Here is a 20,544-nt window from a genome sequence, read left to right on the forward strand (position 1 = left end):
CCTTATTTTTAATGGTGCTCCTCAAAAAAGTATTATCTGTAGTTATATATTTCTGACATAAACAGTATTCTAAATATGGTGCTTTTAATTAATTTGAGAGAAAAAGCATTCTCAAATGATACTGAACTCACAGCAAAATGTATTATTTTTATTTCTGTAGCATAGTTCAAACTCATGACTAATTTTTTGGCTGCTGTCACCAGTATGTTTCTTTTGGAATTACTCTTTGCTGTCTTTTTATTCCTACTGATTAATTCCTGTTTACAGCCTTCCATCTGAACTTCTCTGTTTTGTTGCTATGTTAGAGAAATAACGCAAAAGCAAAATGCAGTAAGGCAAAACCTTCATTAGAGCTTACCACTCCTTCAAATGTTTCATCTTCTGCCTAATAAAAATGCTCTTTCTCTTCTACATTATTAAGGATGATTAAACTATCAATTATTTCCGTTTTCTTAAGTTTCATACTGTATTGCCAGTAATTCTTAGGTGTTTATGAAATTTTGATCATTATAGTGTTCACCTGCCGGCCAAACAGATTTCACTAAATACGAAACATTTTCTAAATATGTGTAACCCACCATCTGTCAATTATCTAATTCTTGCAACGGGTTCCATTAGATCTCAGGTGTGACATTCAGAGGTTTTGGAAGCCTGTGCTCCTAACAGGTACACATGACATACACAACCTGAATTATGGTTTCACAACATATTATATGAAGGGTCCTTCTCACCTTTGCACATTGCATGTGGTTGCAGCCCTCGTTCTTCTGAATTGGAGATTTGCAGTTGGCGCATGGTTTGGAGTTTGTTAGTAACCACAGGCAGTTGGCAGCATCTTCATACGCCTCACTCACTCCCACAACTTTTTGAGGGTGACAGAAGGATGCAGAGCATGCAAAAACAGAGAAGTTGAAATTGTACCTGTGTAATCTTTCGTGAAAATCATATTAGAAAAGATATATGTTTACTTATTTCTTGACAGAGTATAATAATTCTTCATGATATGTATTACTCACATATAAATATATAATATCATCACACATTATTTACATATATTTCTACACAGTTTATATTTCTATATAAATTATTATATAGATGATATTTATAATACATAAATTATAAAATAAATAGATGAGAAAAAATGGTATAGTTAGACAAAGTATGGTCTATTTTGCCTCTTTATAAATTTTTCTATGGTTTCCAGAATATTTGTAACATAATATGGGAAGCTCTGAACTGTGGTAACCAAGTTAAGTTAGTACTTCTTCATATTACTATTTATCTTTATTTGTTTCTGTTGACCGAGGAAATGTCTGTCCTGCGTAAATCCAACCTTTATTAGTTGTTTCAGTAAAAGTTATTTAACATTCAGGAATAAATCAATAAATTACTGTAAGAAATCTATAAAAGGAAGGGTTTTCTAGGTTGTGACTGAACCACATGTGGATTTATGGAGAGGAATGATTTAAGGAGAACAGTCTGCCATAGTGCTGCCTAATATGCAGTCCAAGTATGAAGCAGCCTCTCATTCAGGGGTTTAATTTTCCTCCTCTCTTTTACCCTGTTTTTCAAGAAATGCAGAGTTTTTACTCAATGGAACTAAAAAATCCCTCTAAAAACAAAGCACCTTTTTTTTTTTTGTGTGTGTGTGTGTTAAATTAACCCCTGTCCCAAGCACGACTCTTACGTTCTTCTGGTTTCATTTCAGATATTTTCTGTAGCCAGTCCTTCCAGGTTTGACAGTCACAAGGTTCATGTGCTTCACCAAGACATTCCCTGAAAATTAAGATGTAGACACAGCAACTCATCATTTAGATATTTAAAGTTAAAATTGGTTCATGCTAAAAAACACGAACACCAAGCAAGAGACAGTAAAACCTTAAGTCAGGAAGATAAAAAGCCATGTAATTAACATTATTTTAAAATACTCTCCAAGTAGTTGCTCAAAAGCATCATTAAGACTCATAAAGAACCTAAATGAGATAGGAAAGGAAAAGGGCTTTTCAAAATTACAATCTGAAATAAATCAGATGGTTTGAATTATGCCCTGGTACTATTTTAGTGTCACAAAAAGTGCTAGTATAGTGTATGTGATAGAGGTAAACCAGAATAATGAGATTATGCAAAACGAGGTAGACTGCTATAGCTGAAATGCATTTTATGTAGAATTACTTGCATCTATTCAGTTGCAATAATTAATCTTTAGGTGGATTCAAGCTTTCAATCTAGAAAAAGATCCAAGCCCTTCAACACCAGAATTAAGTATTTATGGATGTTCTCTCTCTCCACCAGAGCTTCTTCAATGGGGTCTTTAACTTATTTACATGGCTATAGTGGAGAATTGAGTCCCTTGAGCTTCTCTTGAAGTGACTGCTAACTTTAAGGATGGCAATCATTACTACAGGTTGGCAGATATGTGGCTTCCAAATGGTGCTTGGGTGTAGACATGTCAGTATGGACTCCGGACTTGCAATGACTCCTTTTTTTACTGTAATGGCAGCAAATAGCCTCAGACATCTGTCACATCAAACTAAACATTTCAGAGGAAGTGTGTTTCAGATGGGCAACAGCTGCATCAGAGCACATGCACGTTTTCTGCAGATGCAATGGTTGCTCTCTGCAGGGCAGATGCAGAAGCTACATCGATACTCTTCTGATTGCTCTTGTCCACATCTTCAGCAGGGATGCAGGAACAAAGAAAAGGTTGCAGCACCAGTTTTCAGCTTTTTTTTCCTCACTAGCTAGTCTGCTATCAAACAAGCTTGAATTCACCACACACAAAGATCTCTGGTTTGGAGATACTTAACATCTGCAGCTGGGAAAGATTTTGCTGGAATGAATAACTAGTCTGTTATAAGGCAATCTCAGCCCTGCTTGAAAATTGAGACCTTTCACTGCAGGACAGCAGCACACACTCAAATAATTGACTTCATGGAGCCAAGACCTCTCACACAGTATTTGTTCCCAGAAAGGACTGAAATTAGCAAAAATTAACTTAAACAAACTCAGTTTTAAGTTAAAAGCTGATTAGTCAATCTTTTACTGGTGGGGGAAGGTTGTGTCTTTGATGCTTTCAAATTTGTAAACTTGTGAATTTCAAAAGAAGTGCAATCATATATATGTCATGTATCTGTATCTATACTATAGTCACAACAGTGTTAAAGAACAGCTTCTCATGGAAGTTCTTTCCTCAGCACACTCCAGAACAAAGGGCTTTATACTGGGATGCCATCTTACTAGAGCAAGAGCGTTGACCCTATTGCTCATAAACCCTTCTATGAAACAAAGTTGTATTTTGGATAGACTCCCTGACAGCACTGAACGAAGGGAACTAATGACAAAGGGCTGTGACAATTAAGAGCGTTAGCCTCCCCAGACTGACTTCCTCAACACTCAGCAGGATGATTTATTTGAAGGTGCAGTACATACTCAATAGAATCACAGCAAGTTTCAACAAATTAAAATTCACGGAAGGGCTAAAAGCATTGTCCAAGAAGAATGCAGTTCAGGATTTTTCTTCCCTTCGTGATAATGTTTGCACCATATAATGAATTTTGAATCAAAACGGCAAAGCACTGTTGCAACTTACAACTGGCTTCCCAAGTGCACCAGTAGAGATGTCTCTGCTCCTCCTCTCCACCTAGGACGAAAGGAGCGAGGAGGGAAGGTGCAAAACTCAGTGTGCACCACCTGCTGCAACTGTCTTCCAGAAGCGTCTGCTTGCCTCAATTCCCTGTGCTTCTGAGACAGCCTGAAGGGGTTCTAATAGGTTGAATGTGTCTTACAATACACAGATGTAGGATTTGTGCACAGTTTTCATTTGTACTACATTTAAATATCTCAGAATGCTTTTTCTGAAAGGGAACAGAACTTTGTAAGAACAGATTACATTTTGTTGAAGGTGGTGTTAGTGGTGGGTAATGAAAAATTTAATACATTCTAAGGAACTCTGTACTTAACAGGAACACTCCTACTTTCACATAAAAAAAAAGGAAATTGCTCAATAGACTCAGAGAATTTTCTTGCTTTCATGAGCAAGAAGGCTATAGATCCAACAAACCCAGGTGATTGTCTAGGGGCTGGCTGGGGTTTTCTAGTACATAAATTCCAAAGAATCTCTTACTAAATTCAGCATCAATTGCTATTGCGATGTCTAATGTGTGGATTACCTGGGCAAAACTTGCAGAACTGACATAAGTAGGGAACTGCGAGATGTGCTGATTGATTTTTAAGATATAGAGCAAACTCCCTTTAAGCATACAGTCATGATGAAAACCCTCTGAACTGAGAATACACTTTATTTTTCTCCAGAGGAACCCATTGATGCACAGGGTTTTTGTACCATAAGACTAACATGGCTGTCCTCAGCAAATGGTTCTGATTCATAGCACTGCAGGATGCTTTAGTTGCTAGCAGAACTTTCTTGCCATTGCTGAAACTCTTCACTCCATTTTGCAGGGATGAAAAAAGGTCTGGGAAAGGCCTTCTGGGACATTTTGCTGTTAAAGTGAGGTCTTTTTCAAGACCTTAACTGGCTTTGCTTGTGCAATATCTCAAAGCATTAAAATAAAAAGAACATTCAGAAATACTACCAGGCAACATAAAAAAGACATTTCTTATAAAAATTAGGCACTGAGAGGACATTTTCACACTCAGGGGACATTCTCAAGAGCTCGTACATTCAGCCCATGCAAAGGAAGCAGAAGCTGCCGATTTCTGAAGGATCATGTCAACATTACACTGAAGTGGTCTCAAGCTCTGTCCCTTCAGGGTAACAGAAAAATTGATTCTTTGTCTGTAATCAGAAGCAAGGATGAAAGGATTTCACGTTTTTGTGGAATAATACTGAAGTTTGTTTTATGTTCACTGGTAAAAAAGATTTTCTGTTTTGTTTCAACAGAATTTGTCATTTTCCAAGCTCCCCGTCCATTGTGAACAGCTTCCTCCCAAGAAGTTCTCTTTTCTGGCTTTTGTAGTTGTTTCATTATGTCTACTTTCCTCTTGTTCCTTCTTCCTTTCCATTCATAAGTGGAAAGAAGTAAAATCAGAAGCTTCTTTCATTAAGAGTCTTATCATACTTGGAATCATGCAGATTATTCAGGATCTCTTCTTCTCGCTTCATGTTTCAATTGAAAAATGGAAAGAAGGCTTACTCAGCTTGCCTGGATGTCTATGCTTTGTTTGAGCCTTTTTGATTTTCCAGCAGCGAAAAGGACGTCCCACTACAATAGTCATAAATTGACAGTCTGACAATCTCAAAAAACTAGGAGAGGGGGCTTGCTCTGTACTTCAGAAAAATATCCCACTACTTTTTGGTTTTGGTTGATATTTTTGTTGTACTATCTTGGAAGTGCTGAAAACAGGCAATCTGAGGGATGTTTTTTGAATGACTTATGGCTTTTTACTCCTTCTCAAGCTTGTATTCATCTTAAAACTCATCAGAACATAAAGCGCTGATCCTAAAGTGAAACAACGATTGGAGAGACCTGGCAAACAGAACAGCTATGTATGAAGCAAAAGGTCATTCATAGTCCTGTTTAAACTCCAGCTTCCTTGCTGCAATTCTACCAAAATTCAGCGAGAGCTAAAAATTGCTGACTTTCTGTGCTACTCTTCAAAATGTGCCATGTTTCTACCACTATCCAGAGCAGACACAAAAATCCCTTCACCAATATCCCACTTCTCTGTCCCCTCAGAACAACTCATAGCACTCCATGCCGCTGTTTTTCACCAGACAGTGCCAATAATGTCTAAGACAGCATTATAAACCTTTGCTGTGCCCCAAAATACTAAAATATTTATGGACATGAAGTTATCTGGTCCATGGATGCAAGATAGTACAGTCATATACCATCCCACACAAATGCATGGTGCTAAGTGGGACTTTTTAATTAACCCCTGGAACAGCAGTGACTGTGAGTTTATGTAGGTAAGTTTCTAGTACTAACCAGCAGAAAAGGTGTCCTTTGCCACAATCTACAGCAGGGGCTTTTAGCATGGGGAAGCTAAGTGTATCTGATCCTGTTGAATTTGATCCTTGTCTTGTTAGCCTTACTGCTCTTTCACAGCCTGGTATAGGACACCATTTAATAGCAGGATTATTTTCAACAAAGGCCTGAGGAAAAAAAGGAAAAGATTTTACCACATAAGATCAGATTTTGTCATTGTTAGAAAACAATCTGTACCCATAATCTTCCTTTGATGTAACAAAGCCAAAAAGCATAAGGACAATCTTGTAGCTACTTTGATAAGCTTTTAAAAATAGTTACAAAAGGTGAACAGTTTTATCTCCACCCTTTTTTTTTTTAATTGAAATAACAACAGTACTCCAGACTTAGGCTAAGATGCAAATGACTTACATCGCAAACAAAATGTTGAATGTGTGCAAGTCAGTTCCTTTGTGATATGGCTTACTGGAAATTTCTACTATATATGCACTTGCAATACACTAATTAACAGAACTGACTCCTGTAGTTGAAAATAATTAAAACCTTATTGATTGAAACAAAAATCCCACAACACGTCCCTCCTGCAATAAGCCTGAAATCAGAAGTACACTAACACAGGAATTTACGTCCAGCCTTTTCTGTTTAATGTATCGGGTCTTCTTTTGTAAAACTTACATCTAATAAATGAGGAGGAAAAGGAACTTTCACTACTTCACTTCAAACCTATGCTGATCACCAGCCACTTGAAATACGAAGATGTACAAGATTAATCAGATTCGATAGTTTGATTTGCATCTTACCATGTATGACACTGTTACTGTGTATTAAAGAGACTTGTCACACAAAGTATTATAAACCAAAATGTATTTCTCTACTTTCTTTTGCCCTGCCAGCATTGATAAAGTAGCACGTTATGTCAAAGAATAGTTCATTACTATACTAGTATAAAAGAAAAAAAGATGAATTAAAATTCACTTTTACAACGAAGTTGCAATGATGGAAATAAACGTTAAAAAAATGAAACAGGAAAAATAGCTCAAGGTTTTCCTACTTCTCTTCCTATATATATAGTGATCATGTGAAGCACTGGATGGCAAAAAATTAAGTAATTCACTTCTGAAATAAATTTTTTAAAGGGAAACATACTATTTCTGAATGGTAATGAAAATAATCCAAAAATTCTTAAAAATGAAAGCTTCATATTACCTGTTCGAACATTAGTTTGATAAAATAATTTTATTCATACTGCATTAACTTACACAATATGGAATTATTGCATTTGTGCTTAAGGAATAAATACAATGTTCTTCTTTCTCAGTGATATATCAACCACTAATATTATGGCATATAAGATAAACAATAATTCAGTGTACATATTAATTTATTAATTTCCACTTGGAAAGCTACAAATATACTGCAGCATTTCACATAGAAGTCGTATTTCTTATAAAATGAAATATAGTTCAAGAGTACAAGAACAGTTTGATAGTTTACCTTAATATCAAATTGAAGGTATCTTTTGTCCATCTCCTTGGAAACCACACTTTCTATGATGTCTACAGGCACAAGCTGGAAACAATCATACGCTGGGCAAAAAATGTTGTGAGCTTCACCCTCCTGAATTTTCAGATTCAAAAATCTGCCAGAATTTTGTCAGTCAGTATTTGTGAATAAAAAGTAAAAATTAAAAGGTGGCTAATTACTTTATACTAGGTTCACAGATATTCACATTAATCAAATTTTAAACAAAGAACAGGAAGTACCTGTTTCTGCTCAGAAGGGATACAGATTTGATGAGCATCGTAATGAAAAGAAAAAAGAACACCGTCATGGTTCAAAAACGAGCACCGTCAGCTATGCTCAGCCCTATGTGTTTGTGGTTCCCATCCTTGCCATTTCTCAGACACAGCTCTGCAATGTTTAATTAAGCCGAGCATTACTTCCGACTTAAATCAGAAATGGAACATGTAAGTGTAATTAATCTAGGAAATCATCAATTTGATATGCAATTAATTTTTACAACTGTGCTAGTCAAAATAGGTCTGCTCTTGGAAACAAATTTCTAAACTGAGATCTTTGCAGTCCCTAAGCACCAGAATGTGAGATGGAACGAGCTCAGAAACCTGCTGAAAGCCAGACTTTAACTGACAGTGCACAAGGTTGCTTAGTTTAAAAGCTGTAACTTATTAATCTGACATCAAGGATGTCATCTAACTTTAATCATTCAAAGGACAGGCAGCTATTCTAAGTGAGCCACCTGGGATCCTTTAATAGTTCAGGTAGAGAGGCCTGTCAATTCCTCCCGTCTTAGATTCATATCTTAGAATGGGAAAACTCAGTCCTGGCTGTGCTCCGAGTAACTTTCAAATGACTGGCTTGGAAAGACGAATCCCACCCTAGAGGTACCACTGCCAGCACTTGCTTGACATTGAGCTGGAGCTCCGAGTGCACGTGCAAATCACAGCACGCACAGTTCAGCACTCAAATTAGAAGCGCCATGTCAAGCCACTGATCTCTCGGTAACTTCTGCATCACTGCATAACAATTTGCAAGACAACAGCAGCAAGACTATTAATTTGCTTTGCCTTATAAAAGCCTGCATGGAAGAGAAAGTGCTCTTCCTTAGCACAGGAGGAACGGGTTCATAGGAATTGGGTTGATGTGCAGCAGAACTGTCTGTGCTGGTGTGACGCTGTGACAAGACACTACAGTGGTACAATTCAAGTGGTACAATCTCCTGACTGAGGACAAAGATGAATATAATCACTGCATACAGACATAATTGAACCTGGGAAGCACGATTAATATTTATACTAGCATAACTGTCCATGTCCAAGTCTTTACTAGCACAACTATTTTGACTTTAAAAAAAATACGTAGTAACAAGAGCATTACACTAACAGATTGTGTAAGTTAACTCTACTCCTCAGTTACTAACCTTCAATGTAAGAAAGCATTTTAAATCCATTTCCAGTCAAAGAAGAAATTATGATGCCTAAGTTTTGTATGCTAAACTCAGAGATGGAATTAGGCATGTGCTTAATTTAGAAAGTGTAAACCCCAACGCTGCCAACACCACACGCACACTGAGTAGGCTCATCTATTTACACACGGGCTTGAAACGTTTGCTTAAGAGTTTTGTTGAGTCAGGACCAAAACGAACATTATGTAAGCCTACAACAGTTGATAGCCATGGTGTATGGCAACTTAAATATTCAATAGGGTCAAACCAGCAACTCTTTGAAAGCCAAACAGTACTTTAACATTAGCTGTTTGTGGTCTCTGTGCTTTCCCCTTCAAAATGACAACTACAAAAGTTTCTCAAAAGATAGAAAAGCATGTTTACTCACGCCTCCCAGCATGCTCTGCAGAAGTCATGTCCACAAGGCATATCCACTGGGTCTTCAAACACAGAAATATTACACATACAAATGTCACACTGTAGATGAAAAAAATACTTCTGATTAAGAAATACCCTAAAGCCTTGTATGTTGTCAGCAGGACACATTATGTTGGAAAAATCTCAGCAAAAATTTAAAGAAGTGCTCAGTAGGGGAAAATTTCTGTAACCAGAAAAGAAGTTATTTAAGCTATAGAAACAGAAATGGGAAAGATGAGATATCCCTGTTTCTATATCTTCCTATCCAAACAGCACATTTTGAGGCATCTTCCGTCACGTTCTCCATCTCAGCAAGTACTTCAACCTGCAGAGCGCTGGCACCTCAGAATTAAGAGTTCTAGGGACAAAAGGGACCTGAATTTTTCATCAGCTTCACAGGCAGCCAGAAATGGAGTTTGGAGATGGCAAAGGCTACAGGAAATGTTCAGCATCTCACACAATCAGGTCCAAATCAAGGCGGAGCACAATTTGGTTGTGCAATGGCAGCAACTATTTTAAGTAATAATCTACACAGATACTGTTTTTAGGAAAATTCTTTGAGGCTTTTGATCAAAATAAAGAATAAGTTAAGCTAAAAGTATTCCAACAGAAGATACCACTGCTGAATTTTATACAACTAGGTACTATAGAAAAAATAATATTGAATAATGAGACTCTTACTCTGAAAATATTTAAAGCATAGGGATGAAACTACACATAGCTTGTGGTTAGGTGTGAAAATAAATAATCATGGTCTTCAAGGAGTACAGACAGATTTTTCTTTCCATTGGAGACAAGATTCCATGAAAATTTACTTGAGCTTTCAATACTTTAGATATTAAACACATAGAGGACATTTTCAAAAGGTTATCTTATGGTATGCTGCTTTTTAAAAGCACTTGTGTTACAGCCAAAACCAAAGCAAACCAAACAAGTGGGCCTTTTAAGTGCAAAACTTGATGAAGGCACTTATTGTGTAGCCAAAATAAAATTTTTAGAAGCTGACAATTCTTCAAAAAATGTTTGCTATTAAATTTATACGAGTCTTCATTTTTGTTTAAAATTTAACTTTAAAATAAGGAATTTCCTGAAGCCCCGAGTTCAAAATATCAAGTAGAGAACATTTACTGGAACAGTTTTAATTATAAGATAGGATGTAAATGCAAAATCTGAAAAGAAGCTTTATAGCTTGCGGTTTTATCTATTGCTTTTAGTTTTTATTTTCCTGCCAAAATGAGAACATGTATTATTTCATAAACAACATTTTGAAAATATTATTTTGATAGCTCTTTATAAGATTTTTAAATGAACGGAATACTAAATGTATAACTCTGGATTCAGATTTAGATACACTAAATGTAGAATGGCGATCATTATCCAAACTTGCAATCTGGCCTTATGGATCACCAATTAAAAACAAAGCACACAATGTAAAACTGGAGACATGTAATCTTTCATTACACATTTTAATTAGGAAGTATTCCCGGACAATATTTAACTGCTAATGTAAATATATGTACGATAACATTATTCCTTCTATATACCTTCTTTTTCAGCATTTTACAATTAAAGAAATAAAAGATTTCTGTGCAGGAATGCAAGTTCTTTATTTGAATATGAGACCTAGAGATGATCCGTTTGCAACACTGCATATAATGTTCTAGAAAAATGCTTAGGTCATGGAGCAAAAGTTTTATACTGCGGCAGCTGTGGATTATTAAAAAGAGAGCTCTGTCTTCCAAAAGAACCACACTGATTTTAATGAAAGATGCTTTCATATTTCAAATTTGCAATAGCCTTGTAAACTGCTTGAAGCAGCCCACACATAGTAAAAGTAATTGTAAGCTTACAGTACACTAGTGGGCTGACATTTCAAAATGCAGACAAAGAGAATTTTGTTTTCTGAAGAAAAAATTTTCAAAAGGCAGGGTTCACAGCATTGAGTACATTTAGGGACATGGATACAATGAAAGTGAACATTTTGATAAGTATGAAATGAGAAGAGAAGCTCAAAAGAGCCAAATGCACTGATGTGATTGTAGCTGGATAAAATGCTACTTTGTAAGTGACAGGCAAGGTGAAAACAGAGTGCTTTCTATTAGCCAGATACTCAATTGTGTTATTATATAGAATGTTTAAGACGTCAACCTCTCTGCTCACCGCTTTTGGCAATGAAATGCTTCCCATCTTCACAAACTTATTTTCAGAATGAGATGACAACGCAGCTCCCGTGTCCACGTACGTGCGCTATGTTTAGAAACGAGCTCTTCTGCCCTGCTAACAATTCCAGATCTATTTACAAACTCACCACAGCTGTCTCAAGGTCTCCTGGCGAGGGGCTGGTTTCGTCGGGGGAGGTCACAGAGGAGCGAGTGGTGCGCGGGGTGCGGGGAGAAGGGAGCGTGTCCCAGGCGTTGTATCCGCTCGGAGGGGGAGTTGGCATCTGCACCCCCGAGCGCTGGCAGCAGTTCTCTGGGTTCGACATCCACGCTTCAAGTAACTTCTCCCTGTCCCAGTCTGCAATAAACACACAGACATAGCAAATTATGCAGCTTGCAATGTGCAGAATATATTTTGTAACTGCGCCCTCAAAAGAATATATGAACACAAGCTAAAAAAACTGGAAAGAAATAAATATGGTAAGTGGAAGTGAATGGAACTTTAGACATTAAATTTTACAGAACACATTCCAAGATAATAAATAATGCAATGTTTTTATGTAAATAACTGCATTGCAAGCATCTCCATTCCCTGTAGTATCAGTCTTAAATATAATTATTTGTATTATTTATTTACAGCAAGTAGTAGCTAGGAGATTGAGAAACCAGAATTTCGGTGACTTGCAAAGACAGAACAAAATATAACAGTCCTTGCACGACAGAATCTTCAATATTTTCCCTTTTTTTTTTTGAAAAAAATTGTTCAATATGGATTGACTTGTATCTACCGTGGTTTTTTGAAGAAAATGAAGCCAAGTGCTAAAAATGAAGGAAGAAGGCTAAGATAAAGTCAGATTACAAAAAGATTTGTGAACTAACAAGTTACCAGTCTTCATACGTGCATATGACAGTTACGTATTTCTGGGGAACAAAAAGAATAAAACCCCACCTGATTGTTCAAAGTATTTCACATATTCTTACTACATTTTTCTTCTATAATTGTGTTACTGAATGCTTTACTTTCATTCATAACTAACATTGCCCATTTATACACAAAAAAAAGAACAACTGAAACAAATTTATTACGTATGATATCTTAAAACTGAATAAAACCTTTCTTAACCATTGTTTGAAACGCTTTATGTTTCTGATACCTAAGAGTAATACTAAATACATTTTAAGAATAGTGAATTTTTCTATTAAAAAATTCCTGTATTGATTTGAATCTTAAAGCATTCACACTACGCACAGATCAGATGAACCAGAATTTCCAAAGGAAAGAGAAATTTTCCAATTTTTTCCTATCAATTTAAATATATATTTTGAAGATTTTTTTTTTAAATGCTAGGTACTCCCACTGGAAACTCAATGTTATTAATCAAAAGACCTGTGATATTTTTATTGAATTTTACATTTTATAGGAAAAAGACAAATAGTATTCCTATACTGTATTAATGCTGGAAAAAAGATGCATGTTCTAAGCACTGAACTTAATAAAATATTGCCATTGTCAAATAATGATTGCTGTCATAATAAAATCTGTTCCCTTCTAATATGAAAAAAAGCCTTTGAGCTGGGAATGATTTACTGACCAGGTGCCTACTTATCGACACTAAAACATATCATGGGTTAGAGTTTACTTTCATTTGTTTAAAGACATGTAGCCTGAACATATTGACACTTCAAAACATGTGACTTTTATTAGTATTTTTCAAGTTACCCTAAGCTGATCATCTTTCAGCGGGGAGCCGATTGATGCTAAGATACAGATAAAATTTGCTAAAAGTTTTCTTGAGCTCCTTTGTTTGTACTGTATCTTTAAAATGACCCAGAGTTAAGACATAGTACTAAATGGATTCTACTGTGTTTTCTTTACTAATGTATGAGTTTTAGTAAAATATGAGGTAGTTATCTTTGCTGAATTGTCTCTCTTTTATCCTGAAATGAACTGCTTTATCATTAACTAGAAAAGAAACAGGAACAATTTTGAAAAAACACTTGTAGAAAAATCGTAAAGTTATTTATTTTCATGACTACCCTAATAATTTTATCTTGGTCTAACTCTAAATACTTCTGTCTCTTAATGAGAAAAAAACAACACAAAACCTCAATTCTTACAGCCTATGTCAGCAGATTGGTATCATTGTATGACAAAAGAAAGCAAAGTCTGTTGGATTAAATATTACATATCTGTAAACCATTAAAAATTAGTACATAAAAATGATCTTTCCAAGAATTTAAGACATATTTTTCTTATATTAAATGTGAATTAAGTGAAGATTTCATAGTATTCTTTTACGTATTTCAAGATTAAATTCAAAAACATTACGGTTTGGCATTTGATGTTTCCCAATTGTCTAAGCATTTTGTAAATAGCTCAGTTACTCCCTTTATGAGGCTGAACCAATTCTATGCCTTCATTTCAAATAAAACAAATTATATTTGAAAAATTTCCAGCGTATGACTACAGCTACAGGCAAAATAGTTGACTTTCTCATGACTTGCAAATTGTCTGTGTTTCTTTCTCTGCACTGGCCAATTGCATTAAGTTACCGCGACATCACTACGGCAACATCAGTAAAATGACCTTTGAAACACAGACTCATTTCTTCTCAACTTTCAATTCCGACTCGCTAGATGCTGGCAGACGTTTCTCCACAGTTTACATCAACCTCACTGCTCTTGGATTTATTATGGACCGTGCTGCAAGTTTGAATGGTATTGCCATAATTTTCTTCTTCAAAATATCTGCACAGGTTACAGAAACTACCTACCCATTTAGTAAAATATTTAGCCTTAATGAGAGTATTCTGAGAATCCAAACCAGCATTCAAATATTGCACATATTATAAATACATTATAAGTGCTACACAAATAATCAGCATTAAAAAAGCATACACGCAATGACTGTGCCTTAAATATCATCAGACCGGCACAAGTTCAAGTTGACTTAATTCAATGTCAAAAAGAACCATAAATAATAACTATTAAAAAGAATGTAAAAGAGATGAGTTTCAGGTAGCATACCTCCTCATGAAAGTGTGCCCAAAGTTGTGGGTTTAAAATAACGTTTTACTATTTCACTTTTCCCTCTCCCTTTTATTTTCACAAGGAGCCCACAAAAACAATAGGGTATGAAAGCTTAATCCAGTAACACAGTGATGAGAATGCAACTGCCTGAGTAGTTCTCTGGCACACAGTAACAAGGCAGATGCTTCAGTAAGCACAAGTTTTGAATCACTGAATCAAAGCCTAAAGCTTCCACTGAGTTTCAGAGAGATACTTTTGTCTGGATTCTGTATATCTGTTCCGAATTCAGTGTATCCCCATTCTGACAACCACAGTTTAAACTACATGACAAGTACAAAGTCTGATTTCAGTGAAATTAAACTAGTTAGAGATATACACACAGAAAAGTCTACTAGAAGAGCTAACTATAAAATTCCTTCAAATGACAAACACTCATTTGCTTTAATTGCCGAGGCAGTTTTGAACCATTTAGTACAATGGTAAGACTGCTTTTATTGCAACAGTGAGTAAATTAATAAATAAAATTGGATCCAGTTTTATACACAAATATAAAGTGGCATAAAACCATAGGTATGTCAAAAACAGGCGCAATGATTCTGACTTTTTATGACATATAAAACCACGGAAGTTCTACTTCTGTGTCTCTGTTTCTCCATACTAGGTAAGTTAAAATGTCTGTCATTATAATTCCTAGTTTGAATCACTTTCCTATCAGCTTCCCTGTTTGCCTCAATGCTTTTTGACATACTACAGCTGTATTTTTTCTGAAGTACTGTATGAACGGTTTCCTGGTATTTGATAAACAGTTACTTCTCTTTTACTTGGAAATAAAAAGGAAACCTACAACTGCAATTTTGATTTTACTGAAAAGTTTGTTAGTCTTTAAGATTTTAGATTACCGTGTGCGCGCAGTAGAGCTTCTGCAGTGAAGAGCGGGGCTTGGAGCATGTCAGCAGACTCCACGATCAGCATGTCCTTCAGCCTTCGCAGGTCCTGAAGTCTTAGCCCCTCATATGGCTTTGAGAAGAAGAAGAAAGACAACTTATGTCTAGTAGTATTTTCCAGTTAGTCTAATTCCATATTAAAATGAAAACATTCAAAGCACTGTTATTGATTATAATCTCAACTGTGAGGTAAGATGTGATGGAATTTACTCATTGTGCAGACCAATGACCATGCAAAGCTACACAGAAACTCTGTCATTTTGCAATACTTATAGTAAGATCTTTGTATGTTTCAAAATCTAAAAGACAATATCTCCAGAGTTCTCCAGAGAGGCCATGTTCAAATGATGAGCTATTCTAACATTGACGTGCTCCCTCTGAAAAAAAAAAATCTAGATTTTCACAGAACCCAGCTGAATTTTGAAGTGATTAAACTGCAAGTATTGTGGTATGGGTATGAAAATGCATGACTAGATTTGAACTAAGGATTTCAGGAGACAGCGAGAGAAAGGACAGGTTAACATAGACTTCATATAGATCCCCTGACACTAACTTTATACATGAATTGAGACCCATTAAATTTGAATTGATCTGCTGGAGGATACATTGAGACATGAGATAGTAAGAGAGGACGTTTGTGAACAGAATCAGGTACAGGTCTTTTGAGGCAATATCCACCCTCACAGAAATGGAAAAGTCAGTCATGAATAGATAAGACACGTAGTTAGAGATTCACAGAAACACAGAATGGTTTGAGGTTGGAAGGGACCTGTTGGTCAAACCCCCCTGCTCAAGCAGCGTGACCTACAGCCAGCTGCCCAGGACTGTGTCTGGACAACTTTTGAATATCGCCAAGGTTGGGAGATATTGTACATGAAGAGGTCAAAACTCTCTTTGAGAAACGCTGGCCATCTCTGATAGCCCTACGCACTCAGAGCAGATCATCCAGCGGCCTTCCTGCTCTGGAGCTCCATCCCCTTATTAGAGCATGAAAAAAGGTCAAATTAGAAAAACAAAAAGGCAGTAATTTGTGGGTTCTGAATTCAGTCCAACCAAGATACTAGACATGCATACATATGTTTTGCAGATTCCTTTTTAAAACTAAGAAAGGAAGAACATGACAGCAAATATATTTGTTAGTGTTGCACAGGGAAAATGCCCAAAAGGTAGAAGAGAAAAACAAGTGGAAGGAAGTGTACAAACAATGGATACAGAAAGTATGTAAAAAAAATAGTCATACACGCATTGGTTTATTTATATAAAGGATAGCTAACAAAAGATTTAAAGCATTTGACATAAAACTGATACGTGCTCAGGACTACTTAGGAATCTGGTAACCAAGTGGCAATTGTCTTCACCAATTTGGAGAAGAAAGGACACAGAGCAGCACTGACAACAGATAACCACAGTTAAGATCACACACTATTACTATTTACTATCTATATTCTGATTTTATGTAGAACATAGTCCAGGACCCTCCAGTGTCAGATAAATATGCACACACATGCAAGCACACATATATAGACAGAAGGAAAACACTGGTTCTGTCCTCAGAAGTTTACCATTCAAGTAAAACTCTACTGTGCACATAACCTTTTGAGGATACCAAGCAGAAGGCAGAAGAGATGGAGAGAATGGACACCCTGGGCTTCTAAATGATTTTGTTGTTTTGAGACACCTACTCTAAACATGCAGCATGCTTCCTACATTCTAGACTCATAAAATGCATCTAAAACCATAACTGACTCCCAGAAGGACCTCTTCTGTTATCTACTCAGTAAAATAAACAGGAACTTCTTGATATTAGAAACTTTGTGATTGGCAAGAGTAACGGTGCCATGACCCTGCACTGGGTCTTTGTCCTTTTTGGGAAAACAAGAAAACCAGAAGAGAAATGGACTGTGTCTTGACCTTTATCTTGATTGCCCAAGTTCAGGGAGTTTCTCTATGTCCTTCTATTGCCGATCATCCACGACTCAGTAAAGGACAACCTGAATGTTAATGGCTTGTACTGAAATAAATCTGGGCCACTTGATTCATAGCATGCTAGAATTTGACTGACCTACTTAATTTCTTACAAAAGAGATCATTTATAAAAACATGTCAGGGAGACAGGCAGACAAACAGCTGGGTGACTGAATGATTATAATTGTGCAAATATACTGATAAAAATGGGAGCAAAGAGAAAATCATCTTGACCGAATCTGAACTGCCTTTTGAATTGCAATTGTAAAACAAGTAGCTTTGTCAGCACAACAGTACTCAATTCTTGAACACCAAATATATCACAAAAAAATATTTTTTTCTGTTAAACCTGTCACACATGTACATATTTTAGGATGTAGTATTTTATTCTGAAATGCAAACAAGCTCAAAGTTATATTTCACTGTTTGGTTCTAGGTCAAACACTGGCAATTATCTCTCTTGAGTAACAGACTATTATATTATCTCAGCTGGAGCATTCCACACAACCAGCAGGGATTTTTTGATCCTGTGGTTTTTAAGAATCCTAATTTTATCTTTTTAAGTAATGAGGGAAATATTTCTTAAGAATGTGTTTGAAACTTCAGACATTTGTTTCTTAAAATAATATATGAGTTCCCAGAAGGAGGAAATTTTAGACTGGCACTATTAAGTAGCTTAAGCTGCAAATTCCAGAGTGAAGGTTTTATACAATGAGAACCTTTACAAATGTTAATGTGTACAAGACAGAGTTTTGTCGAGACTTGTGAAGACACAGTCTTTAGTGATAAGGATGTATATCCTTTACGTAATATAGAGGTTTGTCTTTAACTGCTTCAAACATCATTGATCTCTGCACTGCCATATACTGTGAAGGATTTTGATTACAGCTTATGATGCTCAGGAATCTCCTTTAATACTCATTTATGGAGGAGTTCTATATTGATATTTCATGTGAAAAAGGCATTTTTGAATATTAGCATCATTTCACTACATAATGATTTTGGAATACACTATTTGAGTTACTACTTTAACACATTGATGAGCTTCTCACTACAGATTTCAACACTTTTGTATTCTCAAGGGCCCTACTTTTTACATATTTTATTCTCAGTTTTTTTACCACTAATATTTAGGTATCATAAATAAGTATTTTTCACCTGAAAGTACTTTTAATATGCAAGCTTATCATTTTAACAGTTCATTTCAAACTAATATTATTTCCAATTTTAAAGTACTATTACAATAGACAAGGGCAAAGTAAGTCTTTGCTACAGTGATGACTATATAATTAAATGGTGTCAAATACACTTAATGTAAATATCCTCCTTTACGGGTGGATGGAGTTCTATACTTAATGGAGTCATATATTTAAAAAATTATCTATACTCCATTTAACTCATTTAAGTATATGCACTATATGCATATAAATACATATACATCTTAACTACCTGTAGTCCCTTTCTCTCCTTTCACTTAATAAACCATTCTCTATCTGTAGAAATTAAGTACATTTAAATAATTTTAGATAACTCGTATTTATGATATTTGCATTATATGTATATTTATATGACATCAATTCTGGAACTGAAGAAAACTATTCCAAGTACTCTCCACTCAATAAATCTGTGATACACCCACTAGCAGGGTATTACTACAGTGTTCAGTGGCACATATGTAAAATGAACTAAGAAATTATATACTCTGCTATTGCACAATGTATTTCTCTGACTGAGAGCCAAAACTGCTCTGGATGATCTGAAGTACTGCTCATTCCCAGGCATTTCCTATGTAGATTTAAAACACTGCATGATTTGATTGAAATGAAGGTTTCTGTTATCTACCACGGACACACTACCAAGACAAATAAGCTCTCATGCTAGAATAAACAGTAAATGAAAAGACTGAACAAAGGAAAAGACTGTACAAATGAAACAACCAAAATCTACAGTAGTTAAAAAAAAAATCAGTTACAGTAATACTATTTAGTGTAACTTCAATTACATTTAAATGATAAATATAAACCTAAATTTTATGTAACAGATTTTTTCCTGACATTGTTCATCAACAAAGTAAAAGTACCAAGACAAAGAAGTTAATCCAAAATACTCTCCTGGCTTGTTACCTTTCCAGTGCCCATAAATCATAGACAGATCTTCTTTCACTACAACTAACTACAGTGTTAAGAGAGTCACAGTTTATACTCCATTCTTAAAAAAATTAGCATTTCTATTTTATGTACATTCTATGTACATCGCTTTCCTTTTCCTTCAGCACTCATGTAATTCCTTGGTAATATTTCAATGTGAAGAACAACACAAGTTGGTTCTCAACATCAGGAACAAAGCTTTGTTATTACTCTGAGTATACACTCTTAATTCAATGACAGTGCACAGAGCACTACAAAAATCTTCTGCTCTGTATGAAAAAGAGGATTATTTTATTCTGTAAACATGGCAGGTCTGGAAGAGGAGGTATTGGGTACTATCATGCCAGATACTAATGTGCATATCATAAACATCAGAGCTATGCCCATTTGGCTGTATTGCCTGGGAAGAAATCCTAGTCATGGTTTTCAAATGTTTTCTCTTTTCCTCTAAACTTCATTCAAGAGACGAAATGACTTTGAAAATGCATTTCTTGGCGTTCCAAAGTTTTTTATTTCTTCTTTGTGTTTTGGAAAGATGTTACAGGGTACCACAAAACAATTACAATCTAAGTACTACGTTAAACCACCAATCGATGTACCAAATTCCAGGCTGCCACTTTTCAGCTTGTGAATCTTCAGAACACGTGGGAACGCTGCCCTGGTGTGTCAGATGGATCCAGGTCTGCAGGGCTGCCTGCATTTCAGTTCTCATGCTCAACAAGTCAAATGAGGAACAGAACTGGATCTTTTGACAGTCTCAGTGAAGTGACCCCAAATCAACATAATCACCCTTTATGTGAGTCCTTTGTAACTATGAAGTCTTTAAGCTGATTTTGCTCTGAGCATCCACCTCAAACAGTCACGAGACATTATTTGCTCTTGCTGAAAAGCCTGTTCAAGTGGTTCTTGATTTCCCCACCCACACTTCTAAGTTCACTATTCTCTTAGCTGTGCTGGTGCATATGCCAGCAA

At 35.8% G+C, this 20,544-nt stretch overlaps 1 protein-coding gene across 7 annotated transcripts in view; it reads right to left on the reverse strand.

Annotated features, from left to right (window-relative positions):
- Positions 1 to 20,544, reverse strand: part of ANKIB1 (ankyrin repeat and IBR domain containing 1) — a 93,840-nt gene that overhangs the window by 14,282 nt on the left and 59,014 nt on the right. For all 7 annotated transcript variants that reach the window (XM_082045651.1, XM_082045653.1, XM_082045650.1 and 4 more), the window contains exons 5-11: positions 15,416 to 15,533; positions 11,636 to 11,844; positions 9,299 to 9,387; positions 7,443 to 7,587; positions 5,949 to 6,115; positions 1,688 to 1,776; positions 732 to 862 (exon numbers count right to left, since the gene is read on the reverse strand). In XM_082045651.1, the coding sequence (XP_081901777.1) occupies positions 732 to 862; positions 1,688 to 1,776; positions 5,949 to 6,115; positions 7,443 to 7,587; positions 9,299 to 9,387; positions 11,636 to 11,844; positions 15,416 to 15,533 (948 nt within the window). The remainder of the gene's footprint in view (positions 1 to 731; positions 863 to 1,687; positions 1,777 to 5,948; positions 6,116 to 7,442; positions 7,588 to 9,298; positions 9,388 to 11,635; positions 11,845 to 15,415; positions 15,534 to 20,544) is intronic.

Source organism: Streptopelia decaocto (genome assembly GCF_964273445.1).
Source record: "Streptopelia decaocto genome assembly, chromosome: 2".
Taxonomy (NCBI): Eukaryota; Metazoa; Chordata; class Aves; order Columbiformes; family Columbidae; genus Streptopelia; species Streptopelia decaocto.